Source organism: Geotrypetes seraphini, chromosome 2 (genome assembly GCF_902459505.1).
Source record: "Geotrypetes seraphini chromosome 2, aGeoSer1.1, whole genome shotgun sequence".
Lineage (NCBI taxonomy): Eukaryota > Metazoa > Chordata > Amphibia > Gymnophiona > Dermophiidae > Geotrypetes > Geotrypetes seraphini.
In genome coordinates, this window is record NC_047085.1 from 291,660,173 (window position 1) to 291,683,913 (window position 23,741).

Consider the following 23,741-nt stretch of genomic DNA (forward strand, 5'->3'; position numbering starts at 1 on the left):
CTTCAAGCTTTGCCAGACCATTCTTCATGTTATTCACACCATCCTGGGTATCTACTCTATTGCAGATTTTGATATCATCCGTAGAAAGGCAAATCTTACCCGACAGCCCTGCAGCAATATCATTTATAAAAATGTTACAAAGAATAGGCCCAAGAACAAAATCTTGAATCACTACCGTCTGTCGCCTTCCACTCAACCAGTTTTTGATCCAGCCCGTCACTTTGGGACCCATCCTGAGGGCACTCAGTTTATTTATTAGATGTCTTAATGGAACACTGCCAATGGCTTTGCTAAAATCTAAATACACCACATCTAGCGCACTCCCTCTATCCAATTCTCTGGCCACCCAGTCAAAGAAATTGATCAGATTTGTCTGACAAGACCTAACTCTAGTGAATCCATGTTGCCTCCAGCCCTGTAATCCACTGGATTCCAGAAACTTCACCATTCTCTATTTTAAGTGTTTCCATTAAATTTGCTTACCACAGAAGTAAGACTTACCGGCCTGTAATTCCCTACTTCTTCCTTACTTCCACTTTTGTGGAGAGGGACCACATCCACCTTTCTCCAGTCCTCCGGTACCACTCCCGACTCTAGAGACTCATTGAAAAGGTCAGTCAGCTGAGCCACCAGAACTTCCCTAAGTTCCTTCAGTACACCATCCAGCCCCATCGCTTTGTCTACTTTCATTTTAGATAGCAACTCACGAACACAACGCTCTGAAATCGATCAGGGTCTACCACTCTTCCATCTCTATTCACGTTTGTCTTCTGTGGTCCTGCTCCTGGCGCTTCAGTCGTGAACACAGAACAGAAATATCTGTTAAGCAATTCAGACCTTTCTTTATAAGCTTCTACATATTTCTCCCCTTCACGTTTGACTCTCACAATGCCACTTTTGCACTTCTTCCTATCACTAATATATCTAAAAAATTGCTTGGTTCCCTATTTTTCTATCAGCTATTTTTTCTTCCAATTGATTATTTGCTTTTCTGACTACACAACCAACCTCTCTTAACTTTTCCAAATATTTTTGCTGTCTTTCTCTTTCTGTGATCTTTTGTAGTTTATGAAAGCTAACCTCTTATTCCTTCTCAGCTACTACTTTTGAGAACCAAAATGGCCTTCTTTTCCTCTTACTTTTAATTACTTGCCTCACAAAAAGGTTTGTCGTTCTTACAATTACTCCACTGCATTTCCATTCCTTCTAGACGTCCTCATCCAGAAAACAATTCCTTGACATAATTCTCCATCCAAGCAAAATTCGTTTTTGTTTTTTTTTAAGAGTCTAGAACCTTTGCTTTTGAATGAGCCCTCTCTATACCCATCTTAATATTAAGCCGTACCATGCAGTGATCACTGGATGCCAGATGATCACCCACTATAACTATCAGAAACAGTTTCCCTGTTTGTAAGCACCAAGTCCAGTATGCCCCCTTCTTGCGTGGGTTCCATTACCAACTGCTGGAACAGTTCTTGTAGAGAATCCTGGATATCTCTACTTCTTGAAGACCCTGCAATAGGGATACCCCAATCAATATCCAGCATGTTAAAATCACCTATTAGTAAAACTTCCCCTTTTTTAGATATATTTTGAATGTCTACTATTAAATCTCTGTCCATTTCTTCCATCTGTGAAGGAGGCCTGTATATCACACCAATGTAAATATATTTACCATTCCCTTTCCAAATAGATCCAAAGTGCCTCTTCCTTGCCCTGAAGATCCTGCAATTATGTGGCTTTAATATGATCTTTAACATATAACGCTACTCCTCCTCCATTTCTTCCTACTCTCCTGAACAGATTAAAACTGCATCCCAGTCATGGTCCTCCATGAACCAAGTCTCTGTAATCGCCATTATATCCAACTCATCTTCTTCCATCACCGCTTCTAGATCCCATACTTCGAAAATTAGTATATACTGCTTTCCAGACATTGTCCCCTTTTCCCATCCATGTAGAGGTATTCAGTGATTTACTTACCTGAGGGTTTTGATCACCCTGCCCCATCACTTCTAGTTTAAAACCCTCTTCAGTAGATTAGCCAGCCTGCTATGTTGTAGAGTCCTCACCAGCAAACCTGAGATCCAACCTTAGGCAACCTGGACACTTTATATGGCATCCAGAGAGCACGATGAGCCAGATAAAACAAGGATTGAGTAACAGAAGCAGATAGAACAGGTCGACAGACTCTAATCCAAAAACCTACCCAGTCCTCCACCCCTACAACATCTCCCAATTCATGTTCCCTAATATGTTGTTCCAAGGTAGAACATCTAGCATCACTCTTGAACTTAAAACTTTCTGTAGACTAAAGAAGCTCTTTTATTTTGCCTAAATAATCCCACACAAAAATCACATAAGCCAGTGTCCCCCCCCTCCACACCTGCTCATTCAATTTAGAGCCTTTCAAACAGTGCTGAAGCTGTAACCAATGATAATACCGACACATATCCAAACCATATTACCTGCTCAGTTCCTCAAAAGACTTAAAAACACACTCCTGTTCAATAACTAGACCACATTCCAAATCCTTTATCTTGCCAATCACCTAACTGACAATAGCCCCTTGGATTTTAATATCAGAATTATGACAAAGAAACAAGGTTAACATCTGGCCAAGTCAAATGCAAACCATCTGCTAGAAACTAGAACACTTCAGGAACAGCCTACAGAACAGAAGGAAAAAATACTACATGGGAAACCTGCATGATATGTAATTTCTTAAAAAGACTGGGAACACCATAGCTTGCTCCAACTGCAACCATTGATGGCTACATTAATCTCCTATTGCAAAAATCAAGCCACCACAGCAGCCATCATGAAAACTAAATTATACAACTTGAAATCTGGAAAGTTAAACCTCTCCCCCCCCTTTCTCTATGCAATTTAAGCTTACGCATAGAAATTCTTGGAGGTTTACCTGAAGAGTCTCATTGACAGAATCTTTGGGTAATTTTTGCAATCTACATCAATTAAAGAAATAGGCCTGTAATCAATGAAGTTCTCTCATCCTGGTTTTGGCAACACCACAATACGAGATTCCCCAAAACAATCAACATTTCCTCCTCTGTCCAATGACACCTGACAATACTGTAACAAATAAGGGACCAGTAAATCCTGAAACACAAAGTAGAACTTCACAGGCAAGCCAAAATCTTGATTTCATTTTTAAGAGTCCTACATAGATGGGGGACCTTTTTCTAAAATATCACCAGAGTCGAGCTTGTTCCAATCTGGACATCTCAATTCCAATCTTCACATTTCTATGTAAAATGGGCTTACTGTATATTTGTTAACCTGTTTATTGCTCATCATTGTTTGCATAGCAAAAATTAAGTTAACCAGATAATAAGGCTAGCTATCTTGCATCATTTCTAGATATTGTTTCACAATGTGTTGGGATTTTTTTTTTTTTTCATACTGTAATATTTCCCCGACTACTGTGGTTTTGGGCAACTAGGAAATTTAAACAAATAAAAAAGAAACCCTTTAGAGCAGGGATCTCAAAGTCCCTCCTTGAGGGCCGCTATCCATTTGGGTTTTCAGGATTTCCCCAATGAATATGCATTGAAAGCAGTGCATGCACATAGATCTCATGCATATTCATTGGGGAAATCCTGAAAACCTGACTGGACTGCGGTCCTCAAGGAGGAACTTTGAGACTCCTGCTTTAGAGACTTATTTCCAAATACCAGCTAGAATAACTTAGTTATTCATTCAATTTCAGTAATAGAAAACTGTGTTACAAGTGTCTCCTGAATGTCCATCGAAAGTTAGAAGGTCCAAGCATAAATGTACTTCTCTACACAATTCACTATGCAATAGGGGCACAGCTAACAAAAACAAACTAGGGGCTCCTTTTACTAAGCTGTGCTAGCGGTTTTAGCACGCGCTGCAATGCCATGCGCGCTAGACGCTAACACCACCATTGAGCGGGCGTTAGTTTTTACACGTAGCGCGGAGGGGGGGGCAGTGCGCGGTAAAAACGCTAGCGCACCTTAGCAAAAGGAGCCCTAAGTTTACCTCTTTCAGTAGCACACCACAAAAGTAAGCTATCCTGAGCCGATTATGATCTTGAAGAATATATGAGAGGCAGATCTTTAAATGTAACGTACTAACCCTTTACAGCCATAACTGTCAACATTAACAATTAAAATTCTAGACAAAATGCAATTGGGAAATCAATGGAAAATCTTTCAACACCAGATCATTCTCTCTCTCAAAATTAGTGCCCACAAAGAGTTCTGCTTCTGAGGATGAAATGGAAACTGTCCTGTACCTCTCTCCCAAACAGATAAAAGCTACAAATATAAATAGTTCTACTGCAGTCTAAAGAGACTGTTCCTGTGGGCAAAGAATACAAATAAAACAAGTGGGGGGGGGGGGAAAAGCATGCATAACATGACTTATGAAATTTTTTCCAACCTGTGTGTTTGACTTTGAGGAGAGAGAGGGAAAGAATGAAATACAGTACTCCCTCGATATTCGTGTGCGAATGTTGAAAAACCGTGAATATGTTTTTTAGCAGGGGAGACAGGAGAGGGCAGCCAGAGCGCCGGCGAGTGAAGGAAATCACTTGCGGTATGCTCCGACCGCCTCTTCCTGTATTAAAGTCGGGCCTCACCAATCAGGAGCTGCTTTGACATGCAGCTCCTAACTGGTGAGGCCCGACTTTAGTAGAGGAAGAGGCGGTCAGAGCATACCATAAGTGATTTCCTTCACTCGCCGGTGCTCCGGCAGCCCTCTCCTGCCCGGTCATTTGCAGTCGGAAAATACCGCGAATGACCGGGACCACGAATCACAGACCACGAATTCACGGGGGAACACTGTATTACAATATTTAGCTTTTATTAGTGCCTCTGAAAGGATACAGACAGAGTAAGAGCAGTATTAGGTCAGCATTCAAAGCAATTTATCCAAGTAATTAAAATGTTACCTGGATAAACTGCCCCAAATAAGAACGTCCTTCCACTCAGCATGCACAGGGGGTCATTTGTAGCAGTGGATTTTTACCAGGGCTGTGGAGTCGGTAGATAAATGTTCCGACTCCTCAGTTTTTTGTACTTCAGACTCCGACTCCAGGTACCCAAAATTTCCTCCGACTCCGACTCCACAGCACTGGTTAATTTTCAGATCGTTAAAATGGAATGTCAAGTTGAGAGAAATGAGCATTTTCAACATCACCTTCTTTTTGCTTTTAATCAAGGTTCTAAGGCCGCAGAAGCTGCTCGCAGAAGCTGCTCGTATATAGTGGTGCTATAGCTGAAAGAATCGCTCGTGATTGGTATGCCAAGTTCAAAAATGGAGTCGGTAGATAAATGTTCCAACTCCGACTCCTCAGTTTTTTGTACTTCTGACTCCGACTCCAGGTACCCGAAATTTCCTCCGACTCCCACTCCTCGACTCCGACTCCACAGCCCTGATTTTTACAACTTAAATTTTCAAAAGGGAAACTATTTATGACACTGGCCCGATCATGAGAAACAAACTTATTCTTCGCACACATACAGACTCTTCTGTGTTACACTGTAAGATTATTGCAGATGTCAATACCTCTTTTCCTTAGCCTGCAGCAACCTTGCCTTCTCCTCATCTCTCTCCCAAAGATATTCACTTGCTTTCTCCAAGATAAGCCAAGGGCTTCCTGCAGGCTCCCTGCCTCTTGTAGATACTTCCTAAGCATAGTGTACTCTCCCATTGGCTGGATCGTGTGTCCCCCACTACATTTCAGTATACTGAAGTTTCTATGCTGCTGACACTAGATTTGCTTCTTCTACAGAAATGCACTAGGGCATTCTTTTGGGAGGAGTAACTTATTTTTCTGGAACCACCTGGTATCACCCGGCCAATTTTCAAACTTGATATTTCTTCTCATTGTTTTTCCCATGCCAAATTTGGGTCATATTCCATTAAATTTTCAGAGAGTGATTTTGCCCCAGATAGACATTCTTGACCCCTTATACAATTTCTGTTACCCAAGTTTCAAGTTTATTTAAAATTTCTTATACCGCCCAATCAAGCCTTCTAGGCGGTGTACAAAAACACCAAAAAAAATGTGGCAAATAAAATACAATTTAAATAGAAACAGACCAGGGGAAATGACAATTTTAAAAGACATTGATGAACGGGAACAAAAGGAAAGAAGGGTTAGAACTACAACTGATAGATTCAAGAAAGGTTTTACCTTCAGTTCCCCCTCTCTTTGTCATTCTTTCCCTTGTGTAGTCTCTTTCTCTCTAAGTCGTCCTTAAAAGGACAGTTTAAGTTAGAAAAGCATCAAGGAAGAGAAATGTCTAACTTCACCTTAAAATTGGCAAGAGTTGTTTTTTCATGTAAGTAATTTGAGATACTGTTCCAAAGAGAGGGGGCACTAACGGAGAAAATTGTAGTCCTCATTGTGCTTATGTGTTTCAATGAGAGGATGGTAAGAAGGTTGTGAGCTGCAGATCTTAAAGTCCTAGTTTGGTTACATGGGATAACTAAGTTATTAATAAATTCTGGCTGGTTATTTACTCTGGTTTTAAAAGTTAGTAGGTTCTATTGGTAACCAATGAGCTTTATGTAAAAGAGGAGTAACTGGATTGGTAAATAGAAAAAGATGCAGCAAAACAAAAAGATTGTGGAACAGAAGACCAGATATACCAGTTTGTAGTTTAATAAGCATCCAATTAACTTAAAAACAATCCATAAAGGATGTATACAGTCACAAGTGATCCCACAAGATAAAAACCAAATAGTGTATAAAATACAAATGACCCAACCCGGGCCATGTTTCAGCAAAATGAAATGCCTTCCTCAGGGGTCTTATAGGGTCCTTGGCTACATGGAAGTCACAAAAAATCCAAGTAGTTTAAGAGGCTACAAATGAATAGCACGGCACACAAGCCTTCAATGTAAGCTGGTGTCATTGGAAGCTTGAATGCTGTGCTGTTCATTTGTAGACTCTTAAACTACTTGGATTTTTTTGTGACTTCCATGTAGCCAAGGACCCTATAAGACCCCTGAGGAAGGCATTTCATTTTGCTGAAACATGGCCCAGGTTGGGTCATTTGTATTTTATACACTATTTGGGGTTTTTATCTTGTGAGATCACTTGTGCTTATTGTTTTTAAGTTATTTGGACACTTATTAGGCTACAAACTGGTACATCTGATCTTCTGTTCCACTATCTTTTTATTGTTTTGCTGCTTCATTTCCTTTGTTGAACCTTTTGGTGCTATTTTTGAGCATAAAAAGATGACATTACCAAAACCACCAACTGTGGTCATCATAAATAGAAAGACATGAACCACCACCTCCAAAATGATGACAGTGCTGCTCACCTGCTGCTCTCCCACTCCTGGTCATCCTTGTCCTTTTCTTCCTTGGTGTCGGTGCTGTGTGGGTGCTTCTGCACAATGCGCATCCCACCGGCTTTCACTTGAATGAAAACATATCACAAGTTAAACTTAAAATAGAGCTAAGGTAGAAAGGTGGGAATGCCTGTGAAGTGGGTAATTAAAGCAACCTTCCAGCTTAAACCAGAATTCTGTTCTAGAGATTTCTGAGAGAATAATATTCAGTAGCCTGGCACCAGTCATGTCCCTTCATAGACCCGGGCCGGGACTGATTTTACAGTGACTTCTACTGGTCCACTACATGGCATTTTAGAAATATTGCGGATTGATGCTTCCTCTTAGCTTCAGAAGACCACCGTGGTTCCTTATCCAATTCCAAAGAACCACAATGGCATCTAAAAGAGATTTTAAAAAAGGACTAGGCCCCCCCTCCCGCAATAAGCAGTTCACGGTAGAGAGCTGCATGGGAACGGAGTCAGCAAGGATACCCCTGGGTCCATGGGGATCCCAACAGGATCGCCCCAGGGTTGCAGGGATTCCTCGGGGATAGAGGCACCTCTTGAGGGGCTCCCGCAAGTATGTTACCTTACTTATTCAAGAAAGCACAGTTATTTACCGTAACAGGTGTTATCCAGGGACAGCAGGCAGATATTCTTAACGCATGGGTGACATCACTGACGGAGCCCCGGTACAGACACTTTTAACTAGAAAGTTCTAGTTGGCCGCACCGCGCATGCGCGAGTGCCTTCCCACCCGACGGAGGAGTGCGTGGTCCCCAGTTAAGATAAGCCAGCTAAGAAGCCAACCCGGGGAGGTGGGTAGGACGTAAGAATATCTGCCTGCTGTCCCTGGATAACACCTGTTACGGTAAGTAACTGTGCTTTATCCCAGGACAAGCAGGCAGCATATTCTTAACGCATGGGTGACCTCTAAGCGAACAGAGAGGGAAGGAGGGATGGTTGGCCTTTAGGAAAATAAATTATGTAACACAGATTGGCCGAAGTGTCCATCCCGTCTGGAGAAGGTATCCAGACAGTAGTGAATAGTGAACGTGTGAACTGAGGACCAAGTGGCAGCCTTGCAGATTTCCTCGATGGGCGTGGAACGGAGGAAAGCCACAGAAGCAGCCATAGCTCTGACTCTGTGGGCCGTAACAGCACCTTCCAGTGAGAGACCGGCCCGAGCATAACAGAACGCAATGCAGGCAGCAAGCCAGTTGGAAAGCGTCCGTTTAGAGACAGGACGACCTAGACGGTTAGGGTCGAAGGACAAAAAGAGCTGAGGTGACGAGCGGTGAGCCCTGGTACGGTCAAGGTAGTATGCAAGGGCACGCTTACAGTCCAGCGTGTGCAACGTCTGTTCCCCAGGATGAGAATGGGGCTTAGGGAAAAAGACAGGCAACACAATGGACTGGTTGAGGTGAAATTCCGAGACCACCTTGGGAAGGAATTTAGGATGGGTACACAGAACCACCTTGTCATGGTGAAAAACAGTGAAAGGGGGGTCGGCAACCAGTGCATGCAGCTCACTAACCCTCCTGGCAGAGGTGATGGCAATGAGGAAAAGCACCTTCCACGTAAGAAATTTGAGCGAAGTTGTGGCAAGAGGCTCAAAAGGAGATTTCATGAGGGCTGATAAAACCACATTCAGGTCCCAGACGACTGGAGGAGGCTTCAGAGGTGGTTTGACATTGAAGAGGCCTCTCATGAATCGGGAAACCAGGGGATGAGCCGTGAGAGGTTTTCCGAGGATAGGCTCATGAAATGCAGTGATGGCACTGAGGTGGACTCTGATTGAGGTAGACTTGAGGCCAGCGTCGGACAGAGAGAGCAAATAGTCCAGTACAGTTTCCACCGCCAATGAGGTGGGATCGTGGTGATGTACTAGACACCAAGAGGAGAACCGGGTCCACTTCTGATGGTAACATTGGAGGGTGGCCGGTTTCCTGGAGGCATCCAAAATACGATGGACAGGCTGAGACAGATTCTCTGGAGAGGTCAGCCCGAGAGAAACCAAGCTGTCAGGTGGAGCGAGGACAGATTGGGATGTAGTAGAGACTGATGCTGCTGTGTAAGTAGAGTAGGAAACACAGGGAGAGGAATGGGCTCCCTGGAGCTGAGCTGGAGCAGGAGGGAGAACCAGTGTTGACGAGGCCACCGAGGGGCGATGAGAATCATGGTGGCTCTGTCCCTGCGGAGTTTGAATAACGTCCGCAACATCAGAGGCAGTGGAGGAAAGGCATAGAGGAACCGATCCGTCCAGTTGAGCAGGAATGCATCCGGGGCCAGACGATGAGGAGAGAAGAGAACAGAAATGGGGCAGCTGATGGTTGTGAGGAGCTGCAAAGAGGTCCACCTGAGGAGTGCCCCACCGAGCGAAGATGGAGCGGAGTGTGGGAGGATCCAGAGTCCACTCGTGAGATTGAAGGATGCGGCTGAGATTGTCGGCCAGGGATTTCTGTTCGCCCTGGATATAGACAGCCTTGAGGAAGAGACTGTGGGCCGTGGCCCAGGTCCAGATGCGGATGGCCTCCTGAGAGAGGAGGGGAGATCCGGTGCCGCCTTGCTTGTTTATGTAGTACATGGCGACTTGATTGTCTGTGCACAGGAGAAGAACCTGAGGGTAGAGAAGGTGCTGGAAGGCCTTGAGAGCATAGAACATGGCCCTGAGTTCCAGGAAATTGATGTGATGTTGACGCTCCTGATGGGTCCAGAGTCCCTGGGTGCGAAGATCTCCCAGGTGAGCTCCCCATGCATAGGGGGAGGCATCTGTGGTTATGATCATGGAGTGAGGGGGTAGATGAAAGAGTAGACCCCTGGAAAGATTGGAGGAGTTCAACCACCATTGAAGAGATTGCTGAAGAGACGATGTCACAGAGATGGGATGAGAAAGAGGATCCGTGGTCTGTGACCATTGGTTGGCTAGAGTCCACTGAGGTGTCCTGAGGTGGAGTCGCGCCAGAGGAAGCACATGGACCGTCGAGGCCATGTGGCCCAGGACCATCATCTGCCGAGCTGGAATGGAGTGATGAAGGAGCACCTGACGGCAGAGGTGGAGCAGGGTCCGTTGGTGGTCGGAGGGGAGAAACGCCCTCATCAGAGTGGTGTCGAGAACGGCTCCGATGAACTGAAGTCGCTGTGTGGGAAGCAGATGCGACTTGGGGTAGTTGATCTCGAACCCCAGGAGATGGAGGAAGGAGATGGTGTGCTGAGTGGCTTGTAGCACAAGTGGAGACGTAGGTGCTTTCACCAACCAATCGTCCAAGTAGGGGAACACCTGGAGGTTGTGAGACCTGAGAAAAGCCGCCACCACAATAAGGCACTTGGTGAACACCCTGGGCGATGATGCGAGGCCAAAGGGTAGCACTTTGTACTGATAGTGATGGTGCTGGATCTGAAACCGTAGGTAGCGACGTGAAGTCGGATTGATTGGAATGTGAGTGTAGGCCTCTTTGAGGTCTAGGGAACATAGCCAGTCGTGTTGAGAGAGAAGAGGGTAGAGCTTGGCAAGGGAGAGCATTCTGAACTTTTCCTTGACCAGACACTTGTTGAGGTCCCGGAGATCGAGGATGGGACAGAGGTCTCCTGTCTTCTTGGGAACCAGGAAGTAGCGGGAGTAGAATCCCTGACCCCTTTGGTCTGAGGGTACCTCTTTGATGGTGTTGAGAAGAAGGAGGGAGTGGACCTCCCTCAGGAGGAGGGAGGATTGGGAGGAGTGGAAAGCAGACTCTTTGGGAGGACTGTCTGGTGGAAGAGTCTGAAAGTTGAGAGAGTAGCCGTGGCGAATGATGTTGGAGGCGTCCTCCGATAGGCTGAGGAAGAGGCAATGATGGTGGGAGACTGGCCATGCCCTGGAGAAAAGAGTCAAAAGGGTTGAGATGGTTTTGACGGAGGGAGAGGCTTGGCAGGTTGGTGAGACTGGGCGCGAGCCTGAGTTTGATGCTGGTGACGAGGTTGGCGAGGTTGCTGAGGTGGCGGGTTGAGAGGTCTGGCCGAGAACCTGCGCTGGTAGGAAGACTGCTGTCTGAAGGGGTGAGCAGGCGGAGTCTTCTTTTTAGGTTTCACCAGAGTATCCCACCTGGTCTCGTGTGCCAAGAGTTTCTGGGTTGTTGAGTCCAGGGACTCCCCGAAGAGTTCATCACCAAGACAAGGTGCGTTAGCCAGGCGGTCTTGGTGGTTGATGTCGAGGTCAGAAACCCTCAGCCAGGCTAGACGTCGCATGGCAACAGCCATGGCAGATGCTCGAGAGGTCAGCTCAAACGAGTCATAAATGGAGCGTACCATGAATTTCCGGAGTTGGAGCAGACTGGAAATTTGCTGTTGGAAGAGGGGGACCTTACATTCAGGAATGTATTTCTGTAAGGAGGAGAGTTGTTGCACCAGATGCTTCATGTAGGAGAAGTGAAAGTTGTAATTATTAGCCCTGTTGGCCAGCATCGCATTCTGGAAAAGGCACTTGCCAAACTTATCCATAGTTTTCCCCTCTCTGCCAGGAGGGTTGGAGGCATAGACACTGGAGCCCTGAGTTTTCTTTAAGGTGGACTCCACCAGGAGAGATTCATGGGGCAATTGAGGCTTGTCAAACCCTGGGATTGGAATGACCCGGTATAAGCTATCCAGTTTGCGAGGGACCCCGGGGACAGTGAGGGGGTTCTCCCAGTTTTTATAAAAAGTTTCCCGTAGGATGTTGTGGACGGGTAACTTAAGAAATTCCTTGGGAGGTTGCTCAAAGTCTAGGGCATTGAGAAAAGCCTGGGACTTTTTAGAGTCGGACTCTAAGGGAATGGGAAGAGCCGTCGACATCTCCCTGAGGAATTTGGTGAAAGAGGACTGTTCGGGTTTTGAACCGGTATCAGCCACCGAGGGTTCCTCGTCTGTTGACGAAGCGTCTTCCTCGGTACCGTGCGGGGATTCTTCCCATAAGTCCGGGTCCCTGATGTCGGGGTGCGCACGGCGGGACATCGGTGTAGAGGGCTCGGCATGGCGGGTCTTGGAGAGAGACTTGCCGGAGCGTACCAAGGCGGTACCGGGAGAGGAAGACCGGTGCCATTCCTGGTACCGGGAAGGGTCGGTATCAGAGCGGGCCTGTACCGTAGGTTGGGAACGGTGTGGTTCAGCCGAGAGCACCGGCATGGAAGTGTTAAGCGGTACCGAGGGGGTCGACACCGATGGAATTGTGCGAGGTTCGGACCGGTCTGGTACCGGAAGGTGTGGGGCTAACATCGCCGGCAACAGTTGCTGGAGTTCCTGCTGTAGCTGTTCTTGTAATTGGGCTTGGAGTATGGCCGTGATACGGTCGTCCAGGGGAGGCACCGGTACCACTTTTTTCTTCTTTGGTACCATAGGTGCCGCTCTAAGCTCCGGCGATGAGGAGGCCGATGATGAGGCACTCACCGATATCGGAGCGGAGCGTTTGCGGGGTCGGTGCGGTGCCGGGAGGACCGGCGTCGCAGCCGTGGCAGGAGGGCGCTCAAGGGAAGTGGAAGGCTTCTTAGCCGGCTTACCTGGGGCCAGCGACCCCAAAGAAGGATCCAGCATCGTCGAAGTAGTCGGTGCCGACTTTTGAGGTGCCGTCGACGTCGCGGCAGATTCCATGGCAGATCCGGTACCGAAAAGAATATTTTGCTGGATCTGCCTATTTTTCAATGTGCGCTTTTTAAGGGTAGCACAGCGGGTGCAGGTGTTAGCCCGATGCTCCGGACCCAAGCACTGCAGGCACCAATTGTGCGGGTCGGTGAGAGAGATCGGGCGTGCACACCGCTGGCACTTCTTAAAGCCTGGTTGAGGGGGCATGAAGGGAAACACGGCCTCCGCAAAATCGAAGCCGGAGGCCTGTATGGTGGCAACAGGCCCCGCCGGGGCCGGCCTGAAAAAATAAAGAAAACTCGACGAGTTTTTTTTTTTTTTTGAAAATAAAAGTTAAGTAATCCGAAGGGAAAAAATAGAAGAAAAACAAAAAATTATTCGAGCGGGAAGGCAGAAACCGATTTTTTCAATGGCCGTTGAAAACACATGTGTCTTCTTCACTCCGCGGAAACGAAGAAACTGGGGACCACGCACTCCTCCGTCGGGCGGGAAGGCACTCGCGCATGCGCGGTGCGGCCAACTAGAACTTTCTAGTTAAAAGTGTCTGTACCGGGGCTCCGTCGGTGACGTCACCCATGCGTTAAGAATATGCTGCCTGCTTGTCCTGGGATAATATAAGAACATAAGAATTGCTGCTGCTGGATCAGACCAATGGTCCATCGTGCCCAGCAGTCTGCTTCCACAGTGACCCTTAGGTCAAAGACCAGTGCCCTAAGTCTAATGTTTCTTACAAGCTGCCCACAGTTGACCCAGAAGCTATGCCTCCGACATCAGAGGGAAGGCTTCCCAGTCAGTAACGTGCAGTGTGTAGGAACCCCTGCTCATGGCTTTATTAAGAAATAAGTGTGGCTGGAAGGCAGGAAAGAGGGCTGCTTGGATGGCTCTGGTACACACCCTTGGGTGGGAACTCGCATGTGCGCTGAGACAAAGAAAGGAAGGAGGGGGCATGAACTTATGGACAAAAATGGAGGGAGAGGGAGGGAGCACATTGGGACATGACAGAGGCATAAACCTAGGGCAAAGGTTGGAAGGAAGGAAGGAATGTGGGAGCACAAACTTGTGACAATGGAAGGAGGGAAAGAGATGCTGAAGTGCGGGAGGGAATAGAAAGGGAGAATTGATGGGCATGGGTATGCGAGAGGGAAAAGATGGTGCACATGGGGAAAGGAAGAAAGAGAAGTATTGGGTATAGGGAGGGAGAGAATTGTTGGACATGGTGGTGGGAGAGGATTAAGGTAGAGATGAATGGGGGAGATAAAGATGAGAGGGCAAAATATTGGATATGGTGTTGGAGAACAGTGGAATAGATTGAAAGGAATGCAAGAGGGAGGAATGTTGGACATGGTATTGGAGGGAATGGAGGGAAAGATGTGGCATATTGCTGGAGAGGGGTTATAGAAGAAGAAATGGTGGGCAGGGGTGAAAGATGCTGCTCATGGTCCGGAGGATGAGAGAAGGAGAAATGTTGTATGTGGGAGAGATGCACCTTGGATTGCTCTCTCTCTCTCTCTCTCTCCCTTTGTATCAAGGGAGGGAATGAGTGAAAAAGAGATGGTGGATAGTGAGAGAGAGAGAGGAGTGGAGGAGGGAGGAAGAAATGCTGTGCAGGAGTGGGGAGGAGGAAAAGGGAGAACGATCCAGGATAGCAGGGAGGGAGGATCTTGTACAATGGGAGGAGGAAAGAGAGAAATGCTGTACCATAGTAGGAGGTACCAATGGACAGCAACCGCTTGAAGAAGAATTTGCAGGATAGGAAAGCAGAAAAAAGAAAACTGAAAGCAACTTGATGGAAAAATAAGCCTCCAGACAACAAAGGTTAAAAAAGGAATTTATTAACTGAAATATGTTAGCTTTGGGAAATGAATATAACGGATGTCTTTGCATTATGTTCAACAGAAAAGGAAATTCATTTCTGGTTTTATTTCTCCAGTATTGAAGAAAGTTTGGATAGATTCCTAGAAGAAAAAGGGATTGAAGGGTATAGATAGGTATAGACCACTACTCAGGCGATGGGCCTGATGGGCCGCCGCGGGAGCGGACCGCTGGGCAGGATGGACCTATGGTCTGCCTCAGCGGAGGCAACTTCTTATGTTCTTATGTTCTTACTTACTTGCTGACCCTTGCAGTGGATGGAGATCCCCAAGCACCACCAGCTGAAGACCTCCTCCAAAGATAGCCAGAACTTCCTTCTACAAGTATAGCAGTCATTGGCAGCATTCTTGAGCCACTGACATGCCAGCATCTGTGGCTTAGAGATGTTGCTGCTGCCTTCCAAGCTTGGTAAAAGGGATTTTTGGCTATCTTCAGAGGAAATCTTCAGCTGACATAGTATGAGGGTCCTCATTAGCTGGACTATTTATATTTACATTAGAGGATCTGGCAGAGATCCATTTAAAAAATATTCCATCTTTCCAATTAATATTTCCAAATTAACAAACCCCCTCTTTTACAATTGCTGGCAGCATGGGCTGGCGTGGTAAATGCTCTGATGGCCACAGGAACTGAATGGGCATCGGAGCATTTGCCAAGCGGCACACAATTTGCCAAGCGGCACAGTATTTTTGCTTACTTGTAAATGGGCCTCTACCACAGCCTTTAGTTCAGTAGCATAATTAAATAAAATAACTACCTCTGAAGTTTATGAGGACGGGTGAGGATGGAAGATATTACTTGCAGGGACAGGCGGAGGTGGATTTGATTTCTGTCCCCTGCAACTCTCTAGCTCACGTTTCCGGTTTGTGATACAAACAAACTGTAAAGCCACACAAGAACCAGAAACAAATTTGGCCTACTCAATTTTCTGCATTTTGTGTACCACAGAAAATAGATAACTGTGGCTTGACCTTCTTGGCTAGCAGGGATCATCTGTGCTTATCTCAAGGTTTTCTTGAATTTTGTTACAGTTTTTTGCCTGTACTGCCTACACTGAGATTCTATAAACACTGAGATTCTATAAACACATTATATTACAAGAATTAAATCTTGTCTTTTGCAGTTGATACTTTGATAGTTTTTCACTTTCTGCACATTGCACTGCTTTCAGCTGTGTATAGCTGAAAATAATTGCTTCTGATAATTTCAGATAATCCACATTTTGGATGTGTAAGTGCTTGCCTCATGCAAAGTTGTCATTTCTTTAATAAGATATTAACTATTTTTTTATGTGTCCCTCCAAGTACCTAAAAATCCAAAATGTAGCCCTGCAATGGGTTTGAGTTTGAGACCACCACATACCCACAGTCATATTTTAATCAGTATGTCATGAGTTGATTTTTTTGATTGATCCTGTAATCAAAGCTCGGGGGGGGGGGGAAGGAGGAGGATCTTGTTTATTATGCTATTGTTTTGATTGTAAGCTTTGTTTCTTTATTGCTGTTTTTGTAATGTTATTTGTTCTCTTACTTGTATTTTTGAAACTTTAATAAATATGATTAAAAACAAAAAGGGGGTAATCTTTTCATGCCTCTAAATCAGGAGTGTCAAAGTCTCTCCTTGAGGGCCGCAATTCAGTCAAGTTTTCAGGATTTCCCCAATGAATATGCATGAGATCTATTAGCATACAATGAAAGCAGTGCATGCAAATAGATCTCATGAATATTCATTGGGGAAATCCTGAAAACCCGACTGGATTGCATTTCTCTACATTAAACTTCATCTGCCATCTCATCGCCCACTCTCCTAGTTTGTTCAGGTCCCTTTGTAAATCTTTGAAAACCTCTTTAGTCCTAGCCCCACTAAATAGTTTGGTGTCGTCTGCGAATTTTATTATTTCGCACTTCGTCTCTGTTTCTAGATCATTTATAAATACATTGAATAGCAGCGGTCCAAGCACCGACCCCTGCGGAACACCACTCATGACCCTCCTCCAGTCCAAGTAGCGGCCCTTCACTCCTATCCTCTGCTTCCTACCCGCCAACCAATTCCTGATCCATCTATGTACGTCTCCTTCCACCCCATGGTTCTTCAGTTTCCGAAGTAGGTGTTCATGGGGTACCTTGTCAAAGGCTTTTTGGAAATCTAAGTATATGATGTCTATGGGGTCCCCTTTGTCCATCCTTCAAAGAAGTGCAATAAGTTCGTTAGGCACAATCTTCCCTTGCATAGCCATGTTGGCTTGTTATCAGAAGCTGATTTCTTTCTAGATGCTCATTGATGCAGCCTTTTATCAGTGCTTCCGCTATTTTCCCCGGAACCGAGGTCAGACTTACTGGTCTGTAGTTCCCCGGGTCACCTCTTGATCCCTTTTTAAAGATGGGCGTAACATTGGCTATCTTCCAATCCTCCAGGATAACTCCTGTTTTCAAGGATAGATTACAAACTTGCTGTAGTAGTCCCATTATTTCCTCCTTTAGTTCTTTCAGAACCCTAGGGTGGATTCCGTCCGGGCCCGGCAATTTGTCAGTTTTTAATTTTTATATCTGCCTATATACATCTTCGAGGCTTACTTCCATTGATGTTAATTTTTCTGCTTGGTCTCCTTTGAAGATTTGCTCAGGTTCCGGTATGTTGGATGGTCCTCTTTTGTAAATACAGACGAAAAGAACATGTTTAGTCTTTCTGTCACTTCTTTCTCTTCCTTCACCACTACCTTCCTGTGTCCGTCATCCAGCGGTCCCACTTCCTCCCTAGCCGGCTGCTTCCCTTTAACATATCTGAAGAACGGTTTGAAATTTTGTGCTTCCCTGGCTAGCCTCTCTTCATATTCTCTTTTGGCTTTTCTAACCACAAGGTGACATTCTTTTTGATACTCCCTGTGCTCTTTCCAGTTCTCCTCGGTTTTGCCCTTTTTCCCATTTCCTGAATGAATTTTTCTTATCACTTATTGCTTTCTTCACTTCTTTAGTTATCCATGCCGGGTCTTTTGTTCAACTCTTTTTGCACCCTTTTCTGAATCTGAATACAGATTTTGTGCCTCGCTCACCATGTCCTTGAATAAAGACCAGGCTTGCTCTATAGTCTGCCATTTCTTTGAGCTGTTCCTAAGTTTCTTCCTTACCATTGCCCTTGTTGATTCGTAGTTTCCTTTCTTGAAGTTAAAAGTTGTCGCTGTGGTTCTCTTTCCCTTCGGTGTTCGTACTTCAACTTTGAACTTGATCATATTATAATCGCTATTTCCCAGCGGTCCCACTACTTCCACTTCCTTTGCAGTCCTCCTAGCCCATTTAGAATTACCGTATTTTCTCACATATAACGCACGCGTTATACGTGGTTTTTACAAACCGCGCATACCCTTGCGCGTTGTACAAATTTTTTTTACATAGTTCCCCCCCAACGCCCGATTCATCACCTGGAAGGAGCGCTCGCACTCCCACCCCGAAGGACCGCTCGCACCCCCACCCGAAGGACTGCTCGCACCCCCACAGCCTCCCCCCCTCCCCCATGGAGAAGCTGTCTACCTTGTTTCCGGATGCCAGCCCAGCTGCTTCCTCTGCCGGCAGTCCTGCCCCTTCTCAGAGCCCTGTGCTGCGCTGCTTCCTCTTCAGGCGGTCCCGCCCTTTCTCTGACGTCAGAGAAAGGGCGGGACCGCTGGAAGAAAAAGCAGCGCAGCAGGGCTCAGAGAAGGGGCGGGACCGCCGGCAGAGGAAACAGCTGGGCTCGCTAGCATCCGGAAACAAGGTAGACAGCTTCTCCATGGGGGAGGGGGGGAGGCTGTGGAGGTGCGAGCGGTCCTTCAGTGTGAGCGGTCCTGCGGGGGGGTGAATCGGATGGCGGGGGGGGCATCAGGCTTTCAGGGTAGGGACAGGACTTCAAGGGGGAAAGGAGAGTCGGGGCGGGCGAAAAGAGAGTCGGGGTCTCCAGAGGAGAGTCGGGGCGAGCGAAAGGAGAGTCAGGCAGCATGCGCAGTATACGGGTGTGCGCGGTATATAAAAATTTCTGTACATAAATTTGTGTTTTCGCGCGCTATACCCATGTGCGCGTTTTACACAGGTGCGCGTTATCTACGTGAAAATACGGTAGATCCAGAGTGGTGTCCCCTCTCGTCGGTTCTCTGACAAGCTGCTCCATGAAGCAATCCTGTATAGCATCCAGGAATCCGGTCTCCCTAGCGCATTTTGAGTTTCCAAGACTCCAGTCTATCCCGGGATAGTTGAAGTCTCCCATAATAATCGTTTTACCACTTTTGCATTCCCGCTTCATCTTGGCTTCCATTTATTCATCGATAGCTTCGGTTTGCCCAGGTGGACGATAGTACAGGCCCATCTTTATCTCGGGCCCTTTCCTTCCTGGTATTTTAACCCATAGCGATTCTATTTTGTTGGTCGTCGCTGCTGTGTCCACTCTGGTAGAGTATATGCTTTCTTTTATGTATAGGGCTATTCCTCCTCCTTTCTGACCTGACCTGGCGATAAGAGTTTGTACCGCGGCAGTGCTGTATCCCATTTGTTTTCTTCATTCCACCATGTTTTGGAGACCCCAATGATGTCTAGATTCTCAGTTTGGGCCATGACTTCTAATTCCCCCATTTTGTTCCTTAGGCTCCTTGCATTAGTATATATGCGATTTAAATCCTGGTATGCTTTTGTTTTCATTTCCTTTCTCTGTGCTTCGTTCTTTATTTTCTTCTCTTGTGCTACAATCCTCTTCTAGGTCAGTGAACTCCTGTGTTTTGCCTGTTGTTTCTTCCCAGCAATTTTCCCTCTTAGTATCTTTGCGGGATACCTTCTTCTGAATCGTCGACACTTGGTCGACTGTCGGATTTCCCCTTCTTCTTAGTTTAAAGCCTGTTCTATTCCTTTCCTGATGTTGTTTGCTAGAAGCCTAGTCCCCGCCGCGCTCAGGTGCAGTCCATCTCTCCTGAAGAGCTTGCTCTTGCCCCAAAATGTTGTCCAGTTCCTCAAGAAGTGGAAACCCTCTTCCTCACATAATAATTAAGGCTGTACAATTAACAAGTTGTTTAATGGTTCCATGCCGTGCTTGACCCCCCCCCCCCCCCAATTAACAGTTCCATGCACTACTTGAACTCACCTAACGCTGGCAGGGGGAAGGGATGTCAAGCAGGGCATTGAAGGAGGAAAGGACACGAGTGGTGTCCTTCCCTTTTTCCACCCCTCTGCCTCGCCTTTGAAAATTCAAGGGGATTGCCTAGGCCCTGCCTCTGCTGTTAGGGTGCAGTTACAGGCCCTGGTCCCTCTCCTCTTTGCCAGGCAAGGTAAAGACTCGGAAAGATGGATACAACTGATCCCACTCAGACTCAACTTGGCAGAAGTGCCAGGAGCTGAGCCGCTGGGTCAGCTCAGAGAAAGGCCAAGCCGTGGAGTTGTGGTGGCCTGACTGCTGTGGGACAGTTGCTCACAGGGGGGCCTTGTTTATGGCCACTTACTCAGTTGTGGGATCAAGCAAAGATGAAGATGCTGCTGGAGCAGACATCAATGGCACTGTGGATGGGCTGAAAGCACTGCACCAGTCTTACAATGAGAAGTTTAATATGGCAATTTCTGGTACAGAATGGTGCCTACGTACACCAGTCAAACAATGAGGGCTGGATGCCCCTCTATGCAGCCACTGCCTGTGGATTTATGGAAATTGCTAACAGTAGAGAGCGCCCCTCTGGATATGGCGTACAAGAATATAATGATAGGAAATAACTACAGTACTAAAGTTCTAGGAAGTGGGAATAGCATTAATACATCTTAGAGCTATATTAAAACTGGCATAAGGCTGTTAAGGGCAGAACAGCCGGAGCTGCAGCGATTCTCAAGCACTGCTGGTGGCCTCCTCAGAGCTCTACCTCTGCCACAGCTTGCTGAACCAGAAACAGGAAGTAGCATTTAGAGTCAGTCTATTACAGAGGAAGAGCTCCGAAGAGACTGCTGGCAGCACTTGAGGACAACTCAGCACCAGCAATCCACTTGAATTTTTAAAGGTGAGGCAGGAGGGCTTCAGACTAGGGAGTGAAAAGAGAAGGACAGCCCACTTCCATGGGTCCCTTGGAGCTGCCCTGCTTGACCCCCCCCAAAAAATAAAAATAAACCTTCTTGACTTAAAACTAAGAAATGCTAGTTAGGAGGGCATTGGGCAGTGGAGAAGAGAAAGGGAGAGATAGTGGACCTGGGGGTGGTGGAGAAGGAGAGCTACCAGATGGAAGGGCATTTGGTGGATGGGAAGGGGACAGGGAGGAGAGTAACTAGGGCAACCCCTCCAGTAGGTCTAACATCAGACCTACTCCCTCTGACCACCCTCCACCTCAGAATAGTTGGTCTCTCCCCCCTCACCAGAAAACCGTTGGTGCCACTGTCCCCCTATTCTCCCCCCAAAGAGCTATTTGTCCCACTAACCCCTCCCTCCGGAGAGCTGCTAATGCCTGTGCCCTCTTCCAGAAAGCTACTGATGCCGTTGCCCCCCTCCCCCAAATAGAGCTGATGGAGAAAAAATAAATAGTGAATAGGGAGGAGGCCTTAGAAACAGTTGACAGCACAGAACTGTGCTGTGAGCACATAAAAACAGCATCAAGTCAGAGAATGAGAAGATTAGAAAGAAAATAACCAGACAAAGGCAAGATAAATGATTTATTTTTTCTTTAGTAATTGAAATATGTCAATTTTGAGAATTTACATCTGCTATCTCTATATTGCACTCTCCAGGGAGCACTCTAATGTGATTAATTGTGCGATTAAAAATTTTAGGTGATATACAGTCCTAATAATTTATTACAATTCTTATAATAATCTTTTCTGTGATTGCTTATAACAGCATTAGGTAGGTACAATTTATTATAGCATTATCCTGAAGATTTACTTTTACATGAATAGGCGATAATGCCAGCGGAAATAAACCATGTATCACTAGACCAGTAGTCTTCAATGCAAGGCCCACAAGCCAATGGCGGCCCACGGAGCTGTCCAAGGCTCCATCCCCCTCATGGAATCCAATGCTTCTCCTTCCCAGCAGCCGCTCATTCATGCTGTTGGTGACTTGAAAAGTGAAAGTAGTAAATATTCTGCCTTTGTTAGATCGGAAGCTTTCTCTCTGCTACTGCTTCCTCTCCTCACATAGGCAGGAAGCAATAGCATATGGAAAGCTTCCAGGCTGCCCAAGGCAGTATGGTTACTGAATTCATGCTGCTGGTGGCCTGAAGAGTGAAAAGAGCAGCTGCCAGGAAGGAAAAGGGTGAGCAAGCACCAGATCATTGGAGGGGGGGAGGAGGGTTAGAAAGAGATCCTGGACAGCAGGAATGGGAAGGAAAGAAAGAGGGCCAGACCTCCGGAGGAAAGGGAGGACACAGATGCTAGACCACGGTAGGGAGGAGGAGGGAAGGAAAGGAGATACCAGACCACAAGGAAGAAAGGGAAAGACTACTGGAGGGGGGACAGGAAGGAGAGAGATGTTGGACTACAGTGGGAGGGGGGGGAGAGATGCCAGACCAGGGAAGGAAAGAGATACCACACCACAGAAAGGAGGAAAAGGAAAGGAGAGATGATGGACTACTGGAGGGGGAAGGAAAGTAGGAAAGAGATTCCAGGTATGGGGGAGTAAAGGACAGAGATGCCAGACCACGTAAGGGAGGAGGGAAGGGAAGGAGAGGATATATACCAGATCATAAGAAGGGAGAAATGGAAGGAGAGATGTCGGACTACTGGGGGGGGAGGGGGAGGAAAGAGATGCTAGACCAGGGAAGGAAAGGAGAAGAGAGAGATTCCAGACCTAGGTAGGTGAGAGGAAGAAGGGAAGGACAGAGATGCCTGACCACAGAGGGGGAAAGACGGAAGGGAAGGAGAGAAGATGTCAGGCCAGAGGGGGAGAAAGAGGGATGAGATGCTGCACAGGAATGGGAGGGGAGGGGAAAGGAAGAGAGATGGAAGAAATGCTGTTTGATAGGAATAGGAGAGAAGAAAGTGGAAGGAGATGGTACACATGGATGGAGAAGAGGGGAAGGGCAGAGAGAGGGAAAAGACGTTGAACATGGATAGATGGGAAGGGAAGACATCGAAAAATCAAATAGATTTGCGAAGGAATCAGAAAAATTGAAGAAAGATGAATATTAAAAGTTAATGCTAAAGATAGATGTAGGGCAAAAAGTGAAGGGGAGAAATACAGGAAATGCATAAGGTGGCCCTGGAAAAAGAGATTAGGTTCTTACTTTGCTCATATCTTTTCTAGTAGATAGGTGTGTCATTCTGGATGGACGGGTAATATCCCAGGATTTTAGCAACATTTTATAGAAAGAAACAACAAGTTTTGGCAGTTTGTTGGATATGCGAAGAAAAGGACAGATGAGTCAAAGTGATCTCAAGGTTGTGAGCCAAGAAAGGGAGGATGAGAGTGTTATCCACCGACACAGAGAAAGTAGATAGAAGAGAGGTAGGTTTAGGAGGAAAGATATATAGTTCAGTCTTGGCCATGCTTAATTTTAGATGGCTGCAAGACATCCATGTACCAATGTCAGAGAGGCAGGCCAAGACTTGGACCTGGACTGTTGTAGAAATTTTAAGCACAGAGAGGTAGATTTGAGAGTCATCAGCATAGAGATAGTACCGGAAGCCATGGGAGGAGATTAGAGTGTCAAAGAAAGAAGTATAGATGGAAAAAAAGAAGAGGTCCCAGGACAGAGCCCCGAAGTACACCGACCGATAATGGAATGGTAACAGAGGAGGATCTTCCAGAGTATATACTAAGGTCCGGATTCTATAAATGGCATCCCAATTGTAGGTGGCGGTAGGCGTCCTACCGCTGTCTAACCAGCCAATCGGGATGCACTTTTTTTTTTTTTTAAACTCCCGAGGCAGGCCGCCTACATTGGAGGTGCCTCCGGGAGACTAGGAAGGCATGCAAGACCGCTTAAGCTCACCTAAGGCTAGGTGTGGACTGGCCCAGAAGT

The 23,741-nt window shown here is 46.4% G+C and overlaps 1 protein-coding gene across 1 annotated transcript in view; it reads right to left on the bottom strand.

The window, feature by feature from the left end:
• DAP (death associated protein) overlaps positions 1–23,741 on the bottom strand; it is a 75,944-nt gene that overhangs the window by 41,911 nt on the left and 10,292 nt on the right. Inside the window, exon 2 of the mRNA XM_033929831.1 lies at positions 7,326–7,422. Coding sequence (XP_033785722.1) covers positions 7,326–7,422 — 97 coding nt within the window. The remainder of the gene's footprint in view (positions 1–7,325; positions 7,423–23,741) is intronic.